The sequence below is a fragment of the Eurytemora carolleeae genome, unplaced genomic scaffold (genome assembly GCF_000591075.1).
Source record: "Eurytemora carolleeae unplaced genomic scaffold, Eaff_2.0 scaffold58, whole genome shotgun sequence".
In the NCBI taxonomy this organism is placed as follows: Eukaryota; Metazoa; Arthropoda; class Copepoda; order Calanoida; family Temoridae; genus Eurytemora; species Eurytemora carolleeae.
This window is the reverse complement of record NW_019396025.1, coordinates 240,429-268,138: the sequence shown is the minus strand read 5'-3', so window position 1 is coordinate 268,138 and position 27,710 is coordinate 240,429. Positions and strand designations below refer to the sequence as shown.

Below are 27,710 nucleotides of genomic sequence, written 5' to 3'. Positions count from 1 at the left end.
ACAAACACTCTATATCTAGGGCTTAAGTATGATTTAATAGCTTGGAAACTCGGCTTTGCCTGGAAACCTAAACTCGCCGTTTAAACTCAACCCCAGTCAATTTAGAACTTTTAAACCAAGCTAATAATATTCCCGTGGGATTATACCCAAGTTGCACAATCAAAATTTGAGGCAAATCGGTCCAGAAATTCATGAGTTAGAATCGGACATCGAAGACAGACAAACTGAGATTACTACTTTATATATAGAGATAATTGGTTGATTGTTGCTTTAAAAAATATCACTTCCAAAATAAAGAATGTTCTCTTTTGTTTATTTACATTGCAACCAACTGTTGTATTGAGAAAGAAACGGAGAAGTTAGTTGTCTATTTTTAGGAAAAAATCCCTTATTATAAAACTTGCCTGCCATTATGCACCAAAGTAATTATCTCTTTTGTCTCACAAGCATGAAATCTAAAGAAAAAAAATACAGTTTTATCAGAAATCAATATGCAAAAAAACATAACGCGGATTTAATGATGAAACTTTGAAACTATCAAGTGAATTAAAAAGAACTTTAAACTTCCTTGAAGATTAGTAACTTTCAGCATGATAATGACACATATTGTAGAAGCTGCAGTAAACCATAAATTCAAATATTAAAGGGAGAGTTCCCAAAAAATGAAAGGGGTATACGCTGATCCCGAATTAAATTTGATATAATCCAGATATTAAAAATTATAATATGATAATCTTATGAGGAAAAAAATGTAATAATGGAAATTCTTAAACGAGATGAACTAATCTTGATGTATTCTTTAACGAAGGCCGCAGGCCTGAGTTAAAGAATGCATCAAGATTAGTTCATCGAGTTTAAGAATTTCATTATTACATTTTTATCCTCATAAGATTATTATTATATCATATTTGTGAGGTTCCATGGGCACATACCCAAGAAATTATAGTAAAAGATATTTCTGGTGAAATCCGACTGTTTCAAATTTCATAAGTAAAAATTGGTTCTTAATTTGAAAGTAATGCATGTGGTGCGATTGTTTCCTTAGTTTAGTTTGTTTGTTTATTAATTTCTTATGATTTTGNNNNCTTCAGTGTAAGAATAAGCATTCTTAAACGCTAGTAAGCGAACAATATTAAAATTGTTCCTCCTGAACCGTGTAATAATGGGAATTCTTACACGATAGGTTTACTACTATGGAACCGAACAGATATGATATAATAGTCGATCTTATTTTAATAAACTTGTTTCACTAATAGCCAACAGAATAAATTATTTTAGGGACATGATGTTGTCCCATGGGACATTATGTTGTCCCTTGAGACATAAATTTCCAGTTTGTTTTCCCACCTCATCATACACTCATTACTATAAGTAGTGCCATCAGACCCACACACAGGTAAATATATCCGGCCACAGAACTAGGAGAACAAATAAACATACTTTAATTCTTTAATAAATTTAATCTAAACGATTTACTTTGTAAGTTATGTACAGCAAAAAACTCTAATACGATAGAACCATGTTGATATTTCGATAAGTTAATTAGAGATACCAGGCACGATATGAGACCAGTGTATATGTGTTTAATGTTCCTTTGTCATTTGTAAATTTACAACCTTTATGTAAATTGATATTTCATACGTGAATAGATTGAAAAATAAACATTTATATTTTTTGAATTATTAACAGATAATTGAAAATGCATTAGTGTAAACTGCGATTATTTTTTTGTTTTGTAAATTGTAAATTGTAAATGCCCAAGTATCATCAATATTTTTTTTGAGTCGGCAAAAATAATTTGTAAATTGTAATTTGTAAATGCATATTGCATATGTATCACCCATGTTTTTTTTAAGTCGGCAAAAATAATTTGTAAATTGTAAATTGTAAATTGTAAATGCATATTGTGTATCACCCAAGATTTTTTTAAGTCGGCAAAAATAATTTGTAAATTGTAAATTCTTAATCGTAAATGCTTGAGTAAATAATAATAAATGCATAAGTATCAACAATACTTATTTTAACGTTGGCAAACATAAAAGCGGTTTTTATCTAATTTTATTAAACAAAACTGTAAATTGTATGATGATATTATCATAAATATACACACATATTCTGGATTTGGCCAATTTCTAACACTCGAGTGTTAGAATTCTGCAAAGTTATCTTTTTCAAGAGTATATATCTTTAAATCCAAGACGAGTAGAACAAAATTACACCATATATTTTATAAAAAATGGCTAAAACTAAATATTGAAACAATAAATGTCAATTTTAAAATAATAATAAGGTGTAAGAATTAGTTTTTGATGATTCTTGATTTCATTTTCGAACATATCCCTATTTTGAAACAATTACCGGATTCAGCTCATGTTGCGACTTGCGTTTTCGGAACATATCCTAGTTTTCAGACAATTACCGAAATTCGTATTAATGCCAATTTTTAAGCATTTACGCACTTACGTCACAAAAAGGATTTTTGATAAGGTAAAATATAAATAGTAAATAAAAACAAACTGTTCTTTTATAATTTAAAAATCATTACAGCATTGAGAAATGAAAATAGTAATATCACTTGTTCTTACAATATAGATTTAACTACAGGGTGTCCCAATAAACATGGGAATTCAGTGACGAATTCGATATCGTCTTTGTTATGAATTAGTATTGTAATACCTAATTTCAAAAATCATAATATTATTATGTCTGCTAGAGTTTATTTTATGAAAGCGGTAAATGGCTATAAAGATGTGTCTATACTAAGTACAACCGTATGCAGTCAAAACATAAACAAACAAAATGTGAACATACCAGACGAAACTCATACAGATTACAACTTTCTCAGTAGGTATCGTTATACTAAATCAAAAACTTATTAAAAAAGACGATATCGAATTCGTCGCTGAATTCCCATGTTTATTGGGACAACCTGTAGAAATGCGGGAAACTGTTTGTTTAAAATGCTTGAAAATAAATCATCGATATTCTCTAATTTAACGGTTGATTTAGCTTCATAAGATAATTTTAGTTTTTAGTGATTTATTTTGTAAGTTATAAAAATTAGTTTTGTTTTGGATTGTGGATTATACTAAAAAACAGAAAAGTAGGTTTTGTCTCGAAAACGTGACAATGTTTCAAATTCAGGATATGTTTGAAAATGGAATACCTGACATTGTCTTAAAAACGGTCAAGAGATTTAATATAAGAAGAACTCCTATTATAATTTTGATTTAAAAAAAAGTTTGAAAATGGGAATTGTTGTCCTCGTCATGTTTAATAAAATGCATGGTTATAGTTTTTACTATCGACATTTGCTCTGGATATGGGCCGGAATTCCAAAAACCCCGTCTTTCAATTTGTGCCAATTTCTAACTCTCAATGTTGGGAAATGGGCCAAGTGTTAGTTTTGAAACTAATGTCCCATACATTAACAATTTTACAGTTTACAATTTTACAATTTACAATTTACAATTTACAAATTAGTTTAATTAATATTAAAATAATGTCATTGCACAGTTAGGTATTTACAATTTACACAATAATGACATTAGTTACGTCAATATACACTTAAGCATTCACAATTTACAATTTACAATTTACAAATAAGTTTATTAAATATTAAAATAATGGCATCATACACTTCGGCATTCACAATTTACAATTTACAACTTAGAATTTACAATTTACAATCTACAAGTTAGTTTATTCAATATTGAAATAATGTCATTATACACTTAGGCATTTACAATTTACAATTTACAATTTACAATTTACAAATTAGTTTAGTCAATAAAAAACTATTGCCATGCTATGGCATTTACAATTTACAATTTACAATTTAGAAATTATTGCTATTATATGCTAAGGCATTTACAATTTACAATTTACAATTTAGAAATTAGTTTAGTCAATAATAAATTATTATCATTATACGCTAAGGCATTTACAATTTACAATTTACAATTTACAATTTATAATTTACAATTTACAAATTAGTTTAGTCAAAAAAAAACGATTGCCATTATACGCTTAGGCATTTACAATTTACAATTTACAAATTAGTTTAGTAAATAATAAACTATTGCCATTATATGCTTAGGCATTTACAATTTACAATTTACAATTTACAATTTACAATTTAGAAATTAGTTTAGTCAATAATAAATTATTGTCATTATACGCTTATGCATTTACAATTTACAAATCCTTCAGTTACTTGTACATTTTCATCCATAAACGTCTACATTTCTAATAAATTATATTCAAATTACAATTTATGTGTAAATGACAATTTACATAAAGGTTGTAAATTTACAAATGACAAAGGAACATTACACTGGTCTCATACTGAGCCTCTAATGTAATTAGACCACAAAACTAGGAGAAAAAAATAAACAATTTAATCTTGATGAGTTACTTTGGAAGAACATTCTATCGTTGTATAGTCAAATAAAGAAAATAGCCCTGTTAGGGTATTGTTTAAGTGACCCTCCATGCAAGAATGGCAATGGAAGATTTACAACAGTACCCTTGAAAACTCAATCCCACCAAAACTGATGAAAATGACGTTGTTTTCCTACCTCTTAAAGTGTTTAGTTCTAATAATTTCTCCTTTGTTTCAATTATAAGCAAGAAATGCGCAAGTCACTTTTTTAAACAAAAACATAAATTCAGACTTGTTAAGACAAAGCTATTAAGGGTACCACGGGCGGATACAGGGGGGAGGCAGGACCCTCGCGTCCCCCTGATGTCGCCCCCGTAGCCCCCTCAGATTTCAGAATAGCTCCACAATAGCACTTAAGGGAAAGAAAACCTAGTGCAAAACAGGAAAAATATCTATATTTAAAAAAATTTTGTTCCTAAATTTGGATGTTTTTGTTCCGACATAAATCTAGCACCCCTCTCGTATAAATCCTGTATCCGCCCCTGAAGGGTACCATTGTAAATCGGGCATTGCCATCTTTCCTTGAAGGATCGCTTGAAATTACGCTATAGCTTCTTTTAAACACTAAAAGTAAAAGCACTTTCTCTGCCGTACTCTTATATAAGCTAAATTAATTAAAATAAGGATTTTCTGTATTTAACGGCGATCTTTTTGCATGAAACAGATTCCTATTATAAACAAAATTTATAAATTTAAATATTTACCGCTGGACAGTTGTCTTGTTTTAACCTCAAGGCACAATCAGCAAACCGGTCAACCCGTTCTAGTCAAATATTCCAATAATAATAATAAAGCATCTTTAGAGCAGCAAGTATATTATAGAGATAATCTAGATACAAGACTTAATACTCTAGGCTTACCACAGGAATGCAACCTTTGCTACACTCTCCATTGTCAGAATCATGATGCCAGTATTGATGAGTATGCTACTGGAATATGTGAAGCTATAGATAATGCAGCAAAGTTGTGCCTACCAAAATCAGGAGGACTGGCAAATGAAAAATCAAAAGGGATCTTAGGTTGGAATGAATATGTAAAACCATATCAGGCTGAAAGTAAGTTCTGGTTTGGTGTTTGGCAAGCAGCTGGGAGGCCAAGAGAGGGAGAACTGTTTATTTTGCAGCGAAATGCTCACATGCAGTATAAATATTCTATAAGAAGATTAAAGAGAGCCAAAAGTCAATTACTTCAAGATAAATTTACTCAAAAATTGCTCAATGGAGGAGGTGATATATTCAAAGAAATTAAGAAATTCCGGGGACAAAATACAACAATTTCAAATTGTATAGATGGAGAAGTTGGGGCCCAGAATATTGCAAATCACTTTCAAGAAATCTATGAAAATCTGTACTCCCAGCATACTCTAGGAGAAGATTTTGATAAAGTGCAGCAAAATATACAAGAAAGAGTTCATCATGGATTACAGGATGATATAAATAAAGTTAACAGCCAGTCAGTCAAAGATGCACTAAATAAAATGAAAGCAATGAAAAGTGATGCATTATTTGACTTCAGCTCTGACTGCTTAATTANTTAAAAAAAAAAAAAAAAAAAAAAAAAATTTATTTAAACAAATTTTAACTACACCATTTATATATGTATTTATATCTTTGTGTGTGAATAAATCTTTATAATAATATTATAATTTCAAATATTTTGGTTGTATTTCATGTATATACGCATAATTAGCTGTTAGTATGTATCAAGGTAACGTTAAAGTGGTTGAACCAAATAACCTTAAGGTTTTCGGGATCCTACAAAACCCAGGAAATGTTTAAAAATGCAATATTTTTCTCAAATTTTGGAAATGCGCTAAGGAAAACATAAAAATCTGTTAAATTTTTCAAGTTGTTTGAAGTTGGTAATTTTTATATAGCTGAGATAAACAAATATACAGACAAGGTATGCTTATTGCGTATTGCATATACAAGAAAATGGGAAAATGAAAGATTTTTTTTTTATTCATTTGAGTATGAAATGTTAAGACGATTTGAAATGTTAAAATGTTAAAATACAACTTTTGAGTTAAATCTTAAATCTAAAATACTTCTTCTTAAATTCTAATATTATGATAAACTTGGAAGTTTACATTGATAATCTGTAATAATCTATGATTCTACCTGGATAATCTGTGATTATATAATCTATGATTCTACCTGGATAATCTGTGATTATATAATCTATGTGAAGACAAACCAGCTGATGAGCAATCTCACGGTTATTCACCGTCCAGGCGGCAACCTTTAATAAAGGGAGTGATCATAAATCGGAGAAGAGGGTTTAGGACGAATTATGCTTAAAACTTGGTATTTAACAGATCAAAACAGGTTTTTAAAAATGCTCAGTCAGTTCAACTTCCCCCTGGCGATTCAATAAGTCGTCGAATTTTTTGTTCTAATGCATCAATTTTTTAAAACTTTTTTATTTAAAGATCGACTACAAAATGTGAAATAATTACATAACTATACGTATCCTATTTGACGCCTAAAGGGAGAGACTGGCAAGACATGTTAGTTGAGCAGAAAGAACAGTTTTGGAGAGAAAATTCAGGATTCATTTGTGACTTTTTTACTGTGTATAATTGTTCAGCAAGAACACAAATACAATCTTTAAAATCCGACTGTATTGTCCATTCTGATGGGATGATTTTGAGAATCGTTTTTTTAAATTTTTTATTTACGACGATGATAAACGTTACAAAAATGCTACAGTAAACTAATTAGCTATTTAGTCATAGGCCTCAAGAATCCTGAAATAACTCTCTAGAATACTGCACTTTCAGCTCATCTACCATGTCTAGACAGTCTTTCCATTTTTAACGAGGAGGGGGGGGGGAAGGGGGGGGGGGGCCCCCGGCCATCTGTATTAAAAATATTGACAAAAACATTTATAAAAAGAGGCTTAACCTGAGTGTAGGAAGGATTACAATTATCCCTGGTTAATTTATCACGAGAATTAATTACATTCCTCACATTTTCAACTAAACAGAAGAGAAAAAACAGTTAATTTATTTTCAGATTTTGGTGATAATAATAAACAACACACCTTTATATATTTTCCAGAGTTGGTAATTTTTGTATTTAATCCGGGAAAGCTAAGCCGCTGATATCCTGAACTTAAAGGGACTGTAAGCGTAATTTCAAGTGAGCATCCATGCATAGATAGCAATGCCCGATTTACAACAGTACCCTTGAAACTTTAATCTGATAAAAATGTGCAAGTGCATTGGTCTGATAATTTCTCAATTGTTTCTTATAAAGTAAGAAATGCAAAAGTCACTTTTGCAGAGAAGCCCCAAATAAGAATAAATAGTTTAAAGAAACAAGAACATGGATATCAAATTCATACTTGGTCAGACAAAGCTTTCAAGGGTACCGTTGTGAATCGAGTATTGCCATCTTTGCTAGGAGAGTCCCTTGAAATTATGCGTACAGTCCCTTTAACTAGATATACAATACAAAAACTCCCAACTTCGGCAATATGTACTAAAGTGAAAATTATCCTTGACATTCTGAATGATTTTGTCAGGTGTGTTGAAAGCTTTAAGAATATCAAGGTTGGAAAATTATCCAGCGTTTTATCCGACTTTGTCAGTGATCACCAACTGAACTTTATACATGGATAAAATATAGAAAATTCAAGTTTACAAAATCAGAAAAAGTAATGGCGCCATTTTAAAAGCTAGTTTTAATGTCATCTATGTAAACTAAAGATTTTTTTACTTTTTTTGAAAAATGAGTAAATGCGACTGCGCAAACATCACAATTATGTATTGCCAGATGTTCTGCTGTTCTGGACTATATATACCTGTAAAACTGTTTACATATTCAGTCGGGTCGGGGGTTTATAAATAAAAACCCATTTAGCAAAGACCTATTTATCAAAACTCAACTAGATTATTTTTCTTATAGTCTCTTTCTTTTAAACATTTGTAGGAGCCACTGGTTTTGTGATCTCCAGGTCGTGGGAGAGATAGTTAGATGTTTCCCTACGGTTTAAGCTGAAAGATTTCGGGAAAAAGGAAATAGTATCTAAGAAGAGACTATAAGGGAAAAACATCACATATCCTACCTAAGGAATCCATTGTTTTTACTTCAAAGTTTATCCCTTTCAGATCAAGGTTTGAAGGATCAACTTTAGCTTTCAGCTCTAAAAATTTAAATAAAAAATCGTTACAAAATGTTTGATATCGTTAAAGAATAAAAAAAATAAATTATTCATCTTTGATTTACTTAATCTTCATATATGATATATATAGTTCCACACATTTACACAGACATAAAAATTATACATAAACTATTCAGACTGGACCAACTTTGCGGTGTTGCCATATTTACCTTTATATAGAGCGGAGACTGAGGAAGAATTATTTTCAGATAGAAGAGTGTAAACAGCTTCATCCTCACTTTAACAGTATTAGATTAATTTGGGGTTTATAATTTATTCTGGGCCAATTTGATTCCGTTAAGGTCTACGGAACCTGTCCTGAAGCTGCTAAGAACGATTAACGATTGGAGCGGTATCTTCCTGAACCGATTTTAAAAGAAAGTAACCCTCTAGGGCCTTATTGCTGTGACTCGATGAAAAAAGCTTAAAGGAATATTATTCCAAATGGAATTGATCCGAGCTAAAAACTCTTGTATTGGATCCCCTTTTATTCCGATTGATAGATCTCTGTATCCGCTGTGGAAACTTTTTTCTTAATCCTCTCTTTTGGTTATCCCTGCATGCTGGATTCCGACCACTGAAAGTTATCTCAATTATTGCCGCAAAATTTCATAATAAATAGAGGAGAAAAGCATAGTAATCTCGATATCCACAATTCTAAAGATTTCAGCTCCAGAATAATCTTTCCGTAAAACTTTTCAGCAAGTCACACCGAGCTTTGTGTAGAATTTATTAGGTAGATTTATTCTTAATTCGGTTAAGAAAGGTTGCGCCCTTAATTTACAAAAGGAATGATTTATCATTTTTAACAGATTCTGGAAGGGTTTTGTTTTTTTATTGATCCGAAAGAAGATGGAAACCCTTTCTGTAAAAGAAGAGGTAACAATCTTTTAAACATGGATCAGTGAAATGTTGAATATTACATTTTAGCCATTTTTCCCTTTTTAGGGGGGGGGGGGGCATCCAAGAGGGCCACTCAAAAACTGAGAAGTTTAACATAAGTAAAACTTAATGTTTTAGCTGAAAATGTACTTTGAAACTGTCAATTCAGGCAAAAGATTTAGACGACGTTGGGTTTTCAAACTCTTCAAAGAACTGAGTTGCTTTTTGTTAAGGCCTGATTCTTCTGCAGAGTCGAAATTTTTCATATTGTAAAAAAGCAGACATGTTGGTGATTCAACTTTAAAATAAAAAAAAATTGTTAAGATCAGGATTAATAACAAAAAAATCACAAAAGAACACGTACCCGCTCTTGGTAAAAAAAATATAGTTCAGTTATATATTTGTAAATATATAATAGAAATTTAATATTTTCTCTTTTATACTTATATCTTAATACAAATTCGGTGGATAACTATCAAATATGATATTTAACAAAAATATTAAAATAAAAAATAATCTTAACAAGAAACATTATAAACCTACCTGTTTAAAATAAAAACATCTCCCCTGGCATCCCCCTTTTCTATCTAAACAGAAAAAAAAATCAATTAAATGTACAGAAACAAAGAATTATATTTAAAATTTTTGATCGTAAATTAATTAATATTTTACCACTGTTAAAATCGTAGTGAATATTGAAATATTGACAAAAATGACCATTCCGTAATTTACACTCTTTTCAAAGATCAATTGTGCATATATTGTTCCTATGTTTTAAGAAAAGTTTATGCTTTAAATTTAGCTTTCTATTCCCCCTTTTTTCTAAATCATAAAAAAAAATTTGCAAGCTTCCTGTTTTCAGAGATGAGATTTTTAAAAAAAATTCAAGGATTCGCGGATTTTTCTATTTGAATTGGTGGGTTTTAACAAATAAATAATGACAACTTTTTCCATGCAAATTTCTTTTGCCAATGAGGAAAATTTACAAACTGTGCAAAAACTAGAAACCTATAGTAAACCTCTGCAGTATAGATAATAGATACCCAACCGAAGAGAAACCTATAGTAAACCTCTGCAGTATAGATAATAGATACCCAACCGAAGAGAAACCTTTAGTAAACCTCTGCAGTATAGATAATAGATACCCAACCGAAGAGAAACCTCTGCAGTATAGATAATAGATACCCAACCGAAGAGAAACCTATAGTAAACCTCTGCAGTATAGATAATAGATACCCAACCGAAGAGAAACCTATAGTAAACCTCTGCAGTATAGATAATAGATACCCAACCGAAGAGAAACCTCTGCAGTATAGATAATAGATACCCAACCGAAGAGAAACTTGCCAATTAGCTTGAGGAAAAAACTTGATGTTTAGTAGGAATTAAAAAGTTCCGACACAAAATAAGAAATCAAGTTAAACTTTTAACATTATTAAGTTTAAAATTCTTCCTAAAAATCCAAAATTTTTCTTTTTTAACATTTACATTTACAGTTACATGAAATCCTAGGATGGCTTCCAAATACTGTAACTTGCATGTACTGTTGGACGTTGGTGTCATGTGCATGTGCAAGGATATGTACATTTTACGTTGTACAGAAAATAAACTTGATACATGAGCTTATATCATTGTTTAACGCTTACCTCCTTTAGAAAGTACACGATAGAATTTCTTTCGGACAATGAAAGCTGAAGATTGAAACAAACAAATATAATGAGACCGAAAAAACGTTATGAAACAAACCTCATGAAATAAACAAACACACCATTATAACAAGCAAAATTGTATTTAAATAAACCATTATGAAACAAACAACCTCACGAAATATACAAACACACCATTATAACAAGCAAAATTGTATTTAAATAAACCATTATGAAACAAACAACCTCATGAAATATACAAACACACCATTATAACAAACAAAATTGTATTTTATAAAAACCATTATGAAACAAACAATAATTATAGACCAAAAACAATATGAGACAAAATCAAACAAATAAACACCACTTTGAAAAACATAAAGATACTAAGAAAATTCAGATACACTGTAAATCTATAGGAATCTATTTAGTAACATATCGTTTACTCGAGGACAAATTATTCTTCTTTTTAAGCTTTGATAAGTTTTAGCTTTGAAGATTGACTCTTCATTTAAAGAGGGGGAATGTGGCCACTTTTGTATAGAAACCACACTTTAAGATAAACTGTTTCGAAAGCAAAGCTATTTAGAGTACCATTGTGAATCGAAATAGAGGGTCCCGTCGAGTACACGCATATTTAGAAACAACCAGTCCATCATTATAAGACAATAAAAAACATATTGAAACAAACAACCAAAGCTTGAAAAAATAAGACCGGAACTGTGTTAGATCTGATTTGAAATCTAAATGTTTGAATTTTCCTTTTGGATTGAAACTTCTATTCCTCCCACCAGAGTGATAGGTTGATCGAACACGACCTAAATCAAGAAGAAAAAATATTTACAAAGAATCCGATTCAACAATTATTTGGAATTTGGAGATGAAAACTATTGAACTAATCACTTCAAATGAGTTTAACTTGTTCTCTTCATATATCATTGATTGCAAACATCTTTAACCTCCTTCCCCCTCTTATAGGAAAATAAACAATAATATTATAAAACTTAAAAAATAACAAGTTGAAGTGCCAGGCGTTGCCCGGTGAATTTTGAATATAAAAAATTGCGATTTTAGGAGAAAAAAACTGAATTTTTGAAGAAAAAAGTTAGTTTGAAAAAAAATTCAAATTTGTTTAGCGCAGAGCTTTTTTGTAAGATAATAATGGTGTTAGGTATTTTCCCAATTGACAATTTCCCAAGTGACATATCCCAATTGACAACTTCCCAAGTAACAACTTCCCAAATGTGCATTGTGCAAGATTAGTTTAGACCTACAGTGGCGCCACAGGCTGCATTGGGGGGGGGAGGCGCTACGGCTAGAACAGACTAGGGGACCGAGCGCTGCGGCTAAGATATACTTTGGAAGTTTCCACTTGGGAAAGTGCACAGTTGGGAAGTTGCCACTTGGGGAAAAGCTTTTGGGAAAGAACCTAACAACATAATAATTGCCCATAGAGAAAAACGTTAAGACTAAAAAGCATACCTTTCCATATTGATTGAGTTTAAAGAAAAGTTTGTGCTGAATTCCTGCAGTAGTTGCCAGTCTCCAGACTTCAAGGATGGAGGAATACAGGAACTCTCTTTAAATAGTTTAAGGAACTGTAGACGTAATTTCAAGTGATCCTCAATTTATAGAGTGTAATTAATGCACATATATAAAGAAACAAGAATTGAAATTAATCAAATTTTAGCTAGACAAATAAGGATATTTTGTTTAAAGGTTACCGTTGTAAATCGGACATGCCATAAACTGATGGTCAGTTGAAATTACGTATACTGTCCTGTACTATTACGATTAAACTACACTGTAAATATGGCGGAGTAAACTCTATTATTACTATTATTTAACTACACTGTAAATATGGCGGAGTAAACTCTATTATTTCTATTATTTAACTACACTGTAAATATCGTGGAGAAAACTCTATTATTTCTATTATTTAACTACACTGTAAATATCGTGGAGTAAACCCTAATTATTTCTATTATTTAACTAAACTGTAAATATGGTGGAGTATACTCTAGTATACTATTATTTAACTACACTGTAAATAAAGTGGAGTATACTCTAGTATACTATAATTTGACAACACTGTAAATATGGCGGAGTAAACTCTATTATTACTATTATTTAACTACACTGTAAATATCGAGGAGTATACCCTAATCATTTCTATTATTTAAGTACACTGTAAATATGGTGGAGTATACTGTAGTATACTATTATTTAACTACACTGTAAATATGGCGGAGTAAACTCTATAATTTCTATGTGGAGTATACTCTAGTATACTATTATTTAACTACTGTAAATATGTGAATGTAAATGTAAAAAGTGCTATGCAAGTATACTGCATTATTTCAAAACTCTTTACAAACCCTTTACAAATTGTGCAAAACCTGCTGTAATTTCATGTTTGTTCCATGACCCATGCCAGTACAACAGGTACTGTTTATGCATTCAGTCGTACTGTCCAGTCAGGCTATCCAGTTGGGGTTTCCAATCGAATTTGTTGCGCGAAAATCGTGCAATAATTGCGTAAAGATGTTTTTACGTTTGGAGTAAAGATTGGGCAAAATTTGTATAGAATTTTGCATTGGAGCTCAAAATCTAATTATCAAAATTTCCGAAGAAAATCTTTGTCTTGGCGTAATTTGTCGTTTCCTGCTATTTTATTTCAACCTATTTCGTTATTTCGAGCTATTTCGTTATTTCGAGCTATTTCGTTAAATTTCGAGAAACAATTTCAGGAAATGAATGAATTAATCACTCAAGGTTTCTTCTACACAAATATAAGACAATTTGGTTTAGCTGACGGAGATTGTTAACAAACAAGCAGACATACTAAGAAGAGAAATGTATACATTGCTATAGATCAATACAAAGATGTCATCACTTATCAGTAAGACTGAGTGAGACGCACCTCCAGTGGCACCTTTTTAGCGTTTTCTCAAAACATATTTATCATGACAAATTTTATTCATGAAAGTAACCAAAATTTTAACAGTGTCTAAACTTTGAATATGATAATAATGTGATTATTATTTAAGAAAAAAAAAACTGCAACTTTGAAATTCAAATTTTTGATAATCATGAGCATTTCCCAATTATGTGCAAAAACTATGAACATACACAAAATCATGCAAAAATTATGACTTAAATTTGTATACATGCGCAATTTTGTGCAAAAAAAGATGATTCATTTCGGTATGATATTGATGCAAAATTTTCTGCAAAAAAGGTCATTTCGTGCAAAAACACGAAACTGTTGCGCAAGAGAATCAATCGATTCCTGGAAACCCTATACTCAGTGTAGAGTCGACCTAAAGCATGTTTTATGAAAGAAATTTAGCCTGGCAAGATCATTGATTGTAAATATCTAGTTCAGTTTTCTTTATAAAGATATTTATTTTTATCTTCTGATTGAACGTTGGTGAAACATCTTTACTTCAAGAAAATATTGAAAAATGATATTAATATTTGTTGAATTTAAACTGTGTAATGTGCATTTGGCAAGAATTGAAATTGGAGAATTTGAATTCAATTTAATTTTTCTGAGAAAAAGAATTGTTATTCAATTTGTTAACTCTAAGAAAAAAAGAAAACTTTCCTGTTAAACTTTAAAGAGTAAACTTTATTTATATTTTATACTTTGTTCAAGTAACATTTTTATTTCTTTAAAAAGGAGTTAAGGCTAGATCAAAAGTTAGTGAACGTTTATTCATGAAACATATGTAAAGAAAAAGACTGTAATTGGAAACAGTATCACATGATAAATTGTCGAATAAAGCTAGGTCAGTCTACGAAGGTCATTTTTAGCTCTGCTATAGAGGTCCCCCAAGCATCATCTACAAGGTTGACAAGGAGATGAAGCTGTAGTTGGTTGTCTGGCCACTCTAGGAAGGTTTTTTCTATGAACCTGAGAACCTGGAGGGGAGGACAGAGAACTAGGCGGAGGGCGAGGTGGAGAAAGCAGAGAACTGAACCTAACCTGAGGAGGAGCTGCAGGGCGCTGAGAACAATCCAGAGGAGCCACTGAGGATGTCCTCTGGTTAGAGGGACTTGTGGAACTATAACCTTGGTTGAGATTATTGGTTTGAGTCTGTCTTTTGAAACCTTTTTTCACCGAGCTCCTAACTGCAAAGTAAAATATTTGTCATCCTTTTGAAGAACCAATACAAAGGTTGGAGAGAAGGAGTAGACAAGTTCTCACAAACAAACACATGGATTGCATTGAGCTCACATTTTTTGATGGCATTTCATCTTCATCCTCTCCCACTTCTGTTTAACTTCCACCTCTCAATTCCTCTCTGAGCCAAGCTTCTTTGTCAATATATAAGCTGTGGACTTTCCCTAGTCTCCAACCTGCACATAGTTCTACTTCTTCATCTGCATGATACTCTCTCTATATATATATATAGCTTTTTCGGGAAGTACTAATTTTTGGCCTGATTCTTGTTTTTCTGGTGGCATGGATTTTATAAATCCCTTGCCTCTCCAATCTCCCTTTACTCTTATTTTCACTAATTTGGCACAATCTTCTCTCTTTTACTTCTGGTATATTATTCAAAGTAGGGGGGCTTCTGTGCTTTCCAGTAGGAAGGGATTACTTGCATGTTCTTCTTTCCCACCTTATCTATCCTCTTTTCCTTGTTCATAAATGGGTATGGAGTGCCTGTCACATTCCATTACCGGGTTAATCTTTCCTGACCTACACATCCAGTCACCAATTTTGCTTCTTGGTCTGATCAGGAAATGGACACTTCTTGTTGCAACAAGAATTACATGCCAAAATTCGCTGCATGATTTAACCCTATTTATTACAATGGGATCCAATTCAAAAACTCGATCTAACCCATGTAGATAAAACTTAATCTTTTCTCCTTTCCCTAATACTCGGGAGTCCTTTCCCTCCTTTCTCTGCTGTGCCCACACAAGCATTGCTCTTTCCTGACATTTTTCCATCAATCATTTCCCAGAATTCCTTGGATACTATCCTTCACTAGATATCCTGTATCTACTAATGCTAAACCATGAACATCTTATTCATATTGTTCCAAGTTCATAATTAAATCCTCTTCCCAACTAATCACTTTCTTTTTTTACTTGCCTTGAGGTCTTAAAATTCCTATTAACTCAGGATTAAAAGGTCGGACATTTGAATGATTTGAAACGTTTATTAATTCACAATTATTCTTATTCACAGAATTATGTTTCTTCATCTCTAGAGTTGCCAGCTGTTGGCTGTTGGAACTCTCTTTGAAAAAAACGTGCCATCTTCTTGAACATCTCTTTCATATCCACCAAGGATTGTTCCATTTCCGCCATTCTTCTGCCCCCTAGATTTCCGTCGCCTCTTCCTCCCTTAAAATATGTCCTGCTTTCCCACAGTTGTAATAGGAGATAGGCTTCCAGTTGGTACTTCATATCTTCTGGTTTGGATTCTTCTTCCATTCTGCAATCTTTCTTCTGATGACCAGTTTTCTTGCAGAAGAAACAGCCATCTCCAGTCTACATTGTGTTTTCATCCATGGGAACTTGTCCTGTTTTCCACATCTCATCTGATTTTGTGTTGTTTCCCCTGTCTCAAAACTATATGTGCTTCTTAATCCAGCCAGATCATGGGGCCCTGGGGTCTGTGTTGTACATTCTCAAGTTGACCAACTGGTGATCCAGTAGTGCCTTCATCTCGTTTTCAAGTTGCAGCTCCTTAGGCAGAAAAAATAGGCATATTTTCTACAGCTCTGCATGGTACAGTCCCATGAGCATTGAATTCTTAGATTCTACCAGGCTCCTCTTTTTTGGTGTTTATGCTTGTACTCATTACCTCAACTTGTCAGTAAAATATTTCCTTGGATCTTCATTTGTTCCCTGCTTCCTGGCTAGGTATTCCTGTTTACGGCTTTCCTCGTCTTTCTCTTGTGAGAATTTCTTCAACAGCTCCATGAAAAACACTCCTGTCTCATAGTTCTCAAATCTTAACCCTGTAGGATGTAACAGCATATCTCTTGTCTAGCTGATCATGTGATGCATGCCAACAGTATCCTTTTCACTGCTTGTCTTGGGATCGTTAAACAACCATGGTTAAACAATAGAGTTTCAAATTCTTGCACATTGCGGACACTTTCTCTGGGTTTCCACTATATTTGGGAGCACCCCCGACAAAGTTCAGTGTTCTTTTCTGAATACTTCCCTCAGATTTACTTATTTTAATGTACATATTCCAGTTTGCCCTCCAAGCTGTAACTAATTCATTAAGTTGCTCCGTGTATCCTTGCGTCCCATCTATCTTATTACTCTGCTCTATGATCGATGATCCTATTGTAATGGGATCATGGGTTTCTGGTGTCACAATATTTTCCCACATGTCAGGAATGACTTACTTTTGTTTTTACTTTTCACTGTTTGCATCTCTTTCCACAATGTTTCCGTTTCCACATCCCTACCTTGGGCTTGCAACTCCATTGCTCTGGTTTGCAACTTCACTTGCTTCATCTTTTGCATTATGAGATCAAACTGTGTGGATGGATGGTTTCCACCTGTTTCTCCCGCTTCTTACATATCTGATTCTGTATCTGATTTCTCACTAGGTAAACTAGGGTATCCTCTAAAACTGTCCACTGTAACACTTTCGCTATCTGCAGTCTTAACTCGTCTCTGCACTGTTACTGTATCTTCTGACACAGTTTCTCCTTCTAGGGTATCTCTTATTATCCTGTTAAACCAGGTTCTCATTGTACTTTTCTTCCTTGGAGTCCGTGGCCTTTAAACTAAGGTTCATAGGTCTCACCCCAGCCACCACTTTTGTAAAAAAAAACCTTTCTCTTTAAATGTGTTTCAATCCACACACAACTGTATCAAACACTATACTCTCTATCAAGAACTGTCCGGGAATAAACAGAGTTCATATTCAACTAACTTTATTTTGTATTTAATGATACAGGTAAAGATTAAAAAGATTAAACTGGCCGATAACATGGTAAGGGGACGATAATGAAATATATATGCATATATGTATGTTCAGGTTTCAAAGATGATGGGGTTGTTACTTTATTTATTACAAAGGAACTGTTAGAATGCAAAATGTAAAAACTTCTAATTCTATTTAATTGTAATCCTTTCCTTTTAAACAAACATTCTCAACCAGATAAATTAAATCTTCGACGCTGACTCTTTAATTAAAAACTACAGTTGCAGTTTCCCAATAATATAATTTCTAAAGTGATTAACTCTTTATTATCTGATAAATTTCTACGAACTGATGAGTTCTTGATTCAAGAGAGAAATGAAAAAACCCCAAATCGTCGAAAAATTAACAAAGCTGAGAACTCTTGTATTGTGGATATCAAGATTAATGCTCGATCAGACTAATCTAATCTTTATTTTATATTTGCAGTATAATTTTACCCTGAAGGGATTACAGCAATTGAAGAGATTAAACATTGATTCTAAAAATAAAAGTACTCACAGTGGAAATCGGAATCAAGCAATCGATATCGTGAGTTTCCTACAGAAAAATTCTAGGTTTCCAGCTAATAAAGTAAATTTTGTAAAGAAAAGACCACACTACAAATACTTTTCTTTTTTTGCACTTGTACTAAAATATTATACTGTTTAAGAAAATACAATAAAATACAATAAATGAATTCTTGTAAAGCATAAGTAACATTACCTTGGCATTCTAAACTCCAACCAAACCTTTTCTATCCTCTTCAGGTCAACCCCTACCCCCTTAACCCAATCCTAGATCAGAATACATGTATAAATACATAAACATTCTCAATCCCTCTCAGTTTTTTATATCATAGCATAGAAAAGAATAAAATGCTGTTTACCAATAGTATTTTTAAGTCTGCAACACTGGATAATTCAAATAAAAAATTATTTACAACTGTATAGAACAGTTCAATCATAAGACATAATTGATAAAAATTTATAATTTTGAAAATGAAAATTTACAATGATCATTTAAAAACTAAAGTTTATAATACCTGGAAATTGACGATAGTATTGTTGTGATTACGTAGATTTGTGGTAGTATTCACATAGAACCAATCAGACTAAACATATACAGTAGTATGATAGGATGGATGAAGGGGGGGGGTTACCTATATTATATCCCAGGTGAGCTGATAGGATGGATGAAGGGGGGGGGGGGTTACCTATATTGCATCCCAGGTGAGCTGCTGGGATGGATGAAGGTGCGGGGTTACCTATATTGTATCCCAGGTGAGCTGATGGGTTGGATAAAGGGGGGGTACATGTATCTTATTCCAAGTAAGCTGATGAGATGGATAAAGGGGGGTGGGAACCTGTATTTTTTCCCAGGTAAGCTGATGGGCTGGAACTACGGATTGAAGATTGAATGCTGGTCTGCAGCCCATCACACCATAACTTCCCATCTGACGGAGACGTGAAGTTAAAGACCTAAAAGTATAATATTTTAGAGAAAAATATTCATTCCTTCAACTTTTATGAAGAAAGAATTTGCATAAGTACTTAAGAAAATTGCCTAACAAATTTGGGAAATGACTTGAACCATAACAATTCTAATCCAGAGTTTTATATCATTTGTACGAATAGAACTTAGAGGATAAAGAATTATAGAGAGTAAACTTAGTCAATACAATAGATGATTGACATGATTGACATTTAAAACAATTTCAAAAAATATGGAGAGCATTATTTCTTCAGTGTGCAATGCTTGGGGTAATGTGTAATTTTATTTATTATTCAAATTAAAGCTTTAAAAATATATATTCTAGGTAGTTTTTTCTTACTAAATTTCTGTTTGATATCCTGTGGTTTTCAAATCCTTGTAGAAATAACATTAATTAATCAAGCATTTATTCTCAAATTTAAAAGCTCCCACATTAGATATCAAGATCTAACGTTCAAGATTTACGATACTAAACTCAAGGTGACAAAAGTTCTAACGCATGGTTAACTCTTGGTTTCAGGATTAGCTAAAAAAGAGTACTTTCAGTGTAATGAACCGTTATGATCAAAAATAATTAATCATGATTCACTTGTTTTATAAGGACAAAATACAAAATAGATTTGTTATCCCCTGTATGAAATATATATCTATAAAATCCACTAGATGTCGAATTATGCTGACAAATATTATCGGGGTTTCTGGCCCTTCCAGCAGCAAAATTGAGAGAAAAGATTTTCCAAAAGTTGGGGATTTTAGTGCATTTTCTATTTAGTGAACAATCTCTTCATAAAATTTAATTTACCTTGGATCATGATCTCTCCAAAGGAACGGAATCTTGTCCTTGGATATTGAGATATCAATATGAACAGCCTCCATACCAGCCTCAAGACCTGCCCTGGTGGCCTCTACCGTGTTCTCGCATGCCCGGACAGGATCTCCTCCAGCATGCCCGAGAATACGGGGACGGTCATCTTCACACATCGGCTCATCATCATCTTAAAAGAGAAAGTTTACATTAAAAAATAAAATAAACTATGTTTAAGAAACTGTCGGAGAAGTTTTAAAAAAGCCAGGAACGTTGAAATAAATTCACTCTATAATATACAAGGAAAAGAGGATTTCTTTTTACCTTAAAATCCAAACATTTCGTATAAACTTTGTCATTAATTCACAGCCAAATTGTAAAGATAGAGTTCGTATATCTATCTACATAGTTGGTACTAGCGCCAACAATTGGTGTTAAACAAAAAAACTTTAGTAATAAATAATTCTAAAAATTGTTTGATCAATATTGTGAAAGATATCGCCGTTTTTCTAGGTTGAAAGATGGTAAAGTTCTGATAAGATCCTTCATTGTTTCTGTAGAAGAAATCCCCAGGTCTCTTTTGTAAAGAAACCGTTTAAAAATAATGTATATTCAAGGTTAAAACATGGATTTCTTAATCATTCATCAAATAAATTAGTTAATGGTACTGTTGTAAAAAGGCTATGTCTTTAAATAGAGTTCCTTTAAGGCTAATATTTGTTTTCCATGAATTTCTGCACGAAAAAAAAGAAAAAAAGTTCCTAAAGATTCTAAAATAAAGATGATAAAATGAATCTCTGAAATCCATCATTGATACTTCCCCCGCAACTAATGTTGCCTGCTAGTGCCAACTCAAGAAACCTGCCATTTCATCAATCATAATTTGACAAACAGACTTACAAACCCACAGCTCCAGGGATCCGAAAGAAACTAATTTTTCATTTAATTTCAAGAAAATGTGTATTGTGTTAAGGCAAATGTTTATATGCTTTTTTGTGAATATTATGAAAAATATGACCAACCAAAATATTTTAAAAATTCTGTTTTCTAATTCATGGAAAAATTATTTCCGGTATTAACAAGACCCTAAAAGTAAAGCTATAACGATCTCCATTATTTTGTAAAAATAAATTTAGAGGTAATAGGAAAGGTCTTACTTTATTTCGTACCCCCCCCCCCCCCCCCTTGTATTCTGGGAACTGAAGCCTTGAGGCCTCTGCAACAATTCTGGCGAGTTTTGGAAATAATTTTCCTAATCGAAAAAGTTTTCTACAAGGTTTGAATCTTAACCTGACTTCTACTATGATGCTAAACTGAAGGATTATAAACTTTTAATACAGTGGTCTACACAATATTATGGAGGATGTAGTACACAATATTATGGAGGATGTAGTACACAAAAAGAAAAGAAAATTTTTTGGGATAAAGAATTAAGAAATTCAAAACTTTGCCTGACAGAGTAACCAACCAAGGTTAATTGTTCTACATTTCAAAAAAAACCTTTGAGACGGGGGATAAAGAGAAGGAAGGGTGGTCTGTGATGTGAAAAACTATCTAATCCGACCAATGTTAATAATTATTTTACCCAAGAATATTGGAGGACTCGCTGCTCGTTTTTCAGTTTCACTGCATATATTTTCCAGCCCGTGATTACACTGCTTTAGACAATGAGTTAACATCTGACACTAAACAAAAAGTCGTCTTCTATCTTAAATCTTGATATATTGTATTTTATTGTACTTATCAAGGAATTAAATTAATGCTTAAGGATTAGTGATCAATTCAAGATAATTTTTGGACGATTTTTCGTATTTTCGCTTCATTTTCTATGGCTACAGATCTTAATTAATTAAGAAAAATTTATCTTTTCTTGGTTTCGGTAACCTAAAGTAAACTTTAAAACTACGTATCTTTTCTTTCATAAACCCAAAGTACACTTTAAAACCACGTATCTTCATTTTCAAACATTTTCAAATTAAAAACGTGTCCACCATCTTTAACGAAACTTAGTTTATAATTATAAACTAAAATAAATTAAGATATCAGCAAAAATAAAACAATTCTCAAACATAAAAATTTAAAAAATCAATAAATAGGTAAAATTCATAAAAAAAATGTACCCCTTGTTGATCTATTACAGTTGGTGGTAAAGGTTGCACAGATGTAAGAGATCTTTTCTGTACTTTCCGAGGTAGTTTAGGATTTGTGCACCTCAGACATCTGAAATACGAGATAATAAATGTCGTCTTCAAACCAAATGCGTGTGGTTTTAAAATGTCGTTTTCTGTTTGTAAAATATTTTGCTTAATTACTTACCTACTCCCTAGCTGAACAAAGCATGATTCTACTCCACAAACCTCTTCTTCTATAAGATACCTAACAATGGAGTTTTTATGATTATGTTTTATTTTAATGTAAAATGAATGGCATCTAGTTGAATGAATAAATTCTCAGGACTTTTTAAATTCTATTTTAAAAGAATGATGATACTGATTCAGCTTTAAAAATCATTCCAGGCACATGTCTTTGGAAATAGCGCCATTTCATGCTTTAAAGAATATAACGACCACGAGAAATTCAGTTTTCTGGTTAAAGCAGGCCGCAACTATTCTGTCCTTATGAAACAGTATTCAGACTATTAACAGTGGTTTATTCAGAAATCCTGCAATTGCATGGCATGTCATTTTAAACTAGGTTTACTATCCGTTATAATAATAACAATATTAGGTTTGCTATCCGTTATAATAATAACAATATTAATATTAGGTTTACTATCCGTTATAATAATAACAATATTAGGTTTGCTATCCGTTATAATAATAACAATATTAGGTTTACTATCCGTTTAATAATAACAATATTAGGTTTGCTATCCGTTATAATAATAATAATAACAATATTAGGTTTACTATCCGTTATAATAATAACAATATTAGGTTTGCTATCCGTTATAATAATAACAATATTAGGTTTGCTATCCGTTATAGTAACAAAAATATTAGGTTTGCTATCCGTTATATTGATAAAAAATATTAGGTTTGCTATTCGTTATAGTAATAACAATATTAGGTTTGCTATCTGTTATAGTGATAGAAATATTAGGTTTGCTATCCGTTATATTAATAAAAAATATTAGGTTTGCTATCCGTTATATTAATAAAAAATGTTAGGTTTGCTATCCGTTATACTAATAACAATATTAGATTTGCTATCCGTTATAATAATGAGAATATTAGGTTTGCTATTCGTTATAGTAATAATAATATTAGGTTTGCTATCCGTTATAATGATGAAAATATTAGGTTTGCTATCCATTATAATAATAACAATATTAGGTTTGCTATCCGTTATAATAATAACAATATTAGGTTTGCTATCCGTTATAATAATAACAATATTAGGTTTACTATCCGTTTAATAATAACAATATTAGGTTTGCTATCCGTTATAATAATAACAATATTAGGTTTGCTATCCGTTATAATAACAACAATATTAGGTTTGCTATCCGTTATAGTATAATAACAATATTAGGTTTGCTATCCGTTATAGTAATAACAATATTAGGTTTACTATCCGTTATAATAATAACAATATTAGGTTTGCTATCCGTTATAATAATAACAATATAGGTTTACTATCCGTTATAATAATAACAATATTAGGTTTCCTATCCGTTATAATAATAACAATATTGCGATTGTATTTTATTTTCTTCAGTTGTATAAGAAAATGTCAACAAATAAATTTTGAATAACGGTTTCCTTTGAAAATCAAAAAATAAAGAATGGGTTGAATCCTTGATTAAATTCATTGAATTTAGACAAACAAAAACAAGAAAAAGTAAAAAGAAAAAATTGTGTTTAGAATAAAAAGTCATGTTGGTTACAAATCAAAAAATATTTAACCAGCGCTAACTAATTTTTGAATAACCCGATGAATTTAACATAAAATTAAATTAAATTCATATTTTTATGGAATTTCATTGAACAAAAATGTAAAAAAATAATTGAAAAAAATTTAAAATATTCATGTTATAATTAAATTTAGGTTTTTCGGATCATTTTTTATTTGACTCGAAGCAAGAAAGAAATATTCTCTCAAAAAAATATTTGTTTTCTATAAACATCGAGAGTGTAGCCTGGGACGTTTTACATAATACACAAGGTTAATTAGAACTTCAAATTTTCCCAAAACTCAATTGTTTATTTTTTTTATCAAAGTCGGATGTTTATTACACACAGGTCCATAAAAAAACTACCAATTTCCAATTTTTTCTCAAAAATAACAATATAATAAATGAATTAAAAATTTCACCTGTCCATGTTTATTATCTCCAGGTAACTAAATTAACATTTCAATTTTAATTTTAAAAATGTTCTTATTTAAAAAAAAAATTAAAAAATTTATGGGGGAAAAAATTTAATGAGAAAATCACGAACATTTTATGTGAGATCAAAATATTCTCTTAATATTATTTTTTGCTGAAATTTTTAACTTTTCTATAAGTTTGCTTAAGATCAAAATAAAAGTATTTTCATACCGCACTACGTTCGTTTATTTTGATCGAAAACAAACTAGAAAAGTTAAAAATTTCAGCAAAAACTTTTTTGCACGCATGATACCCATTTCAAAAACATAAATTTTTTTATTCAATTTTACTCAAATTATTTGAAAGCAGGTAGATAAAGTTACTTAATCACCCTGTTGTAGGGTGATTAAGTAACTTTATCACCCTACAAAGAGAAAAATTGAGTATGAAATTTGAAATTTGAATAGCAGGGTAAAAAAATACTTTTTCACTTTGTTGTAGGGCGATAAAGTCACTTAATCACCCTTCAACGGGAAATATTAGGTGTGATAAATTCCATCAAAATTGAATAAAAGTTAAAAGTGAACAAAAGAAAGAGCTGATATAAGTTTTGTTTTCTTTACATCTCTTTAAAATCCTGTTTGAGAAAGATAATGCACAACAATTCTTAACTATTAAAAAACAAGATATATATTAAATTTTTTAAAAAAATTATGTGTTTATACAAAAAAAATGAAGACAACAAATTTATTTTTCATTTGAAATTTTCCTGACGATCAATACTCCAAGTACAGATAGAATTATAATTCCTGAGAGAAGACAGTTTTGGGTTTAACTTTAGGAGAAAAAAGCGTCCGTCCTAGCATACGTTTTTTGCCCCCCCCCNGTTAGCTTACACATGGATATTGTACAAAATATCCATGTTAGCTTACACATGGATATTGTACAAAATATCCATGTTAGCTTACACATGGATATTGTACAAAATATCCATGTTAGCTTACACATGGATATTGTACAAAATATCCATGTTAGCTTACACATGGATATTGTACAAAATATCCATGTTAGCTTACACATGGATATTGTACAAAATATCCATGTTAGCTTACACATGGATATTGTACAAAATATCCATGTTAGCTTACACATGGATATTGTACAAAATATCCATGTTAGCTTACACATGGATATTGTACAAAATATTCTTGAAACATCAAAAGAACAAATCTTTTCTTAACATTAGGGTTTTCACTTTTTTCTGACCATATTGTCAGTATATAAGTTGTTTAAGAGATACACTTGTAAATAAAGCTGTAAGAGAGGGTTAAGGATGCAAAGTAACTTATAAATATCGTCTTCCCTAAAGCTGCAAGGTATCGCTTAGTAACCATCTTATTAATCTGAAATCTACAAAACAAATTTGCAAGACCAAATCAGGTTTCAAACAAAAAAGGAACTTAACTTTCGCTACAAACTCTAATTTTCTAATCCCTACATCTTTTATAAACTGGTGATCCTTTTAATATTTCAAAACTTTAATAATTTGTTTATAGTAGTTTATAGTAGTTTAAAATATCAAAAGATCATGACATATAAGGATGCTAAGACATGAAGATTAGAAAATAAGCTAAATTAAGGAAACTCTGTAGTTCCCTTGAAACAAAATGTTCTATTGAACATAAAGTTTTGTATCATAATGCATTTTGGAGATTGATTGTACAAAAACGATTTCATACGACAAATATTTAGTTTTTAGAATTAAAAATTGATTATTTCCAATCATGCGTCCTCTGAAAAAGTAACTTAGAGATAAAGAGTATTAGTTCCTGAAGAGTGAAGAGTTCATGGGTTTTGTTTTGCTTTGTCTAAAGTTTAAATGGGACCCTCTGTATTATTTGAATATTACAGCAAAAACTATTTTTTTGAAAAAAATAGATTATCTAACTTGTCTTGCATCAAAATTTGACCTTTGATTTGGTTATGACTTTATCACTGAAAATAAACTATAAGTACGTTTGTGCTGAGTACTTGTGTACTGTTTTATTGTGCTTAGAGAGTAGAGACTGAAACTTAAAACAGTATAAATTGATAAAATCTGGTTTGGAAAACTTAATTTTCTTTTCTGAGGTTTCTACATGTATCCCTCAGCGCTATTGAAAATATTCGTGTGTTTTTAAAGATTGTTCTACCAGAAGTACAAAAAGAAATACAATTGCAATTACCCAAATTGTTGGCAAAACTAGGTTTTGCACGTTTCATACTGTGTAGTGCAGTGTATTTTTCTCGAAATAAAATGTACAGTTTAAAGGGGATGTAAGCGTTATTTCAAGTGACCCTCCATTCAAAGATGGTAATGTACCATTCACAAGTTTCAGTGGCGCAAATAGCACTTTTTGTGAGGGGGGGGGGGCGATTTAGTGTTTAGAATTTGGATGGTTTTTTTTGGTGTGGGGGTAAAGAGGAAAGGGGGCTAAACAAATTTTCAAAAAGAAAGCGCTGTTTTCAGGAGTTGAGTTAAAAAAAAGCTTTTTTTAATTGTTGAAGGGTTGGCTCTGTGCTCAAAGATATACCAAATTCTTGTAATATCCATGGCTTGTTCTTGTGCTTGTTCTTTGTCATGTTGACTATGTATATAAAGTCCCCTATTACAGTCTATGTCATTTTTTTGTAATTCATCCACTAGTCATATTTGTCCAATATAAAATCCCTTAATCGTATGTCTGTGTAGTCCTAGGTAGTAATTGTTGTTCCTGGCAGTAAACTTGACTATCTCTAGGTTCATAATCCATAATAGTTTTTCTCATCTAAGTCCCTCTGTCCTTGATTGCCAGAAAAGGACTTAAATGAAATATATATTATAATACTCATGAGAAGTAACATATATATAATAATGTAGAAGACATTGTCGTTTTTCTAGGTTCAAAAGTGTTGAACTCTGATAATGTTTTTCTGCGCCAGAAATGCGCAAGACTTTTGTAGAGGCAATTCATATATTAAATCTTGAAAAG

The 27,710-nt window shown here is 31.4% G+C and overlaps 1 protein-coding gene across 7 annotated transcripts in view; it reads right to left on the bottom strand.

The window, feature by feature from the left end:
• The window catches only part of LOC111708868 (uncharacterized), a 34,937-nt gene extending 8,817 nt beyond the window's left edge, over nt 1-26,120 (bottom strand). For 4 of the 7 annotated variants that reach the window (XM_023482408.1, XM_023482484.1, XM_023482563.1 and 1 more), the window contains exons 1-21: nt 26,063-26,117; nt 25,469-25,508; nt 24,705-24,731; nt 22,704-22,763; nt 22,508-22,607; nt 21,973-22,072; nt 20,385-20,577; nt 19,455-19,569; nt 19,134-19,202; nt 18,815-18,885; nt 12,625-12,721; nt 11,904-11,960; nt 11,140-11,184; nt 10,037-10,080; nt 8,782-8,849; nt 8,516-8,593; nt 7,351-7,424; nt 6,601-6,685; nt 5,149-5,207; nt 1,348-1,418; nt 405-455 (exon numbers count right to left, since the gene is read on the bottom strand). In XM_023482408.1, the coding sequence (XP_023338176.1) occupies nt 405-455; nt 1,348-1,418; nt 5,149-5,207; nt 6,601-6,685; nt 7,351-7,424; nt 8,516-8,593; nt 8,782-8,849; nt 10,037-10,080; nt 11,140-11,184; nt 11,904-11,960; nt 12,625-12,721; nt 18,815-18,885; nt 19,134-19,202; nt 19,455-19,569; nt 20,385-20,577; nt 21,973-22,072; nt 22,508-22,607; nt 22,704-22,763; nt 24,705-24,731; nt 25,469-25,508; nt 26,063-26,093 (1,535 nt within the window). In that variant the 5' untranslated portion in view covers nt 26,094-26,117. Of the gene's footprint in view, nt 1-404; nt 456-1,347; nt 1,419-5,148; nt 5,208-6,600; nt 6,686-7,350; nt 7,425-8,515; nt 8,594-8,781; nt 8,850-10,036; nt 10,081-11,139; nt 11,185-11,903; nt 11,961-12,624; nt 12,722-18,814; nt 18,886-19,133; nt 19,203-19,454; nt 19,570-20,384; nt 20,578-21,972; nt 22,073-22,507; nt 22,608-22,703; nt 22,764-24,704; nt 24,732-25,468; nt 25,509-26,062 lie in introns of all 7 variants that reach the window. The other 3 variants (XM_023482858.1, XM_023482786.1, XM_023482715.1) reach the window with 2 other exon arrangements.
• Between the last annotated feature and the right edge of the window lie 1,590 nt (nt 26,121-27,710).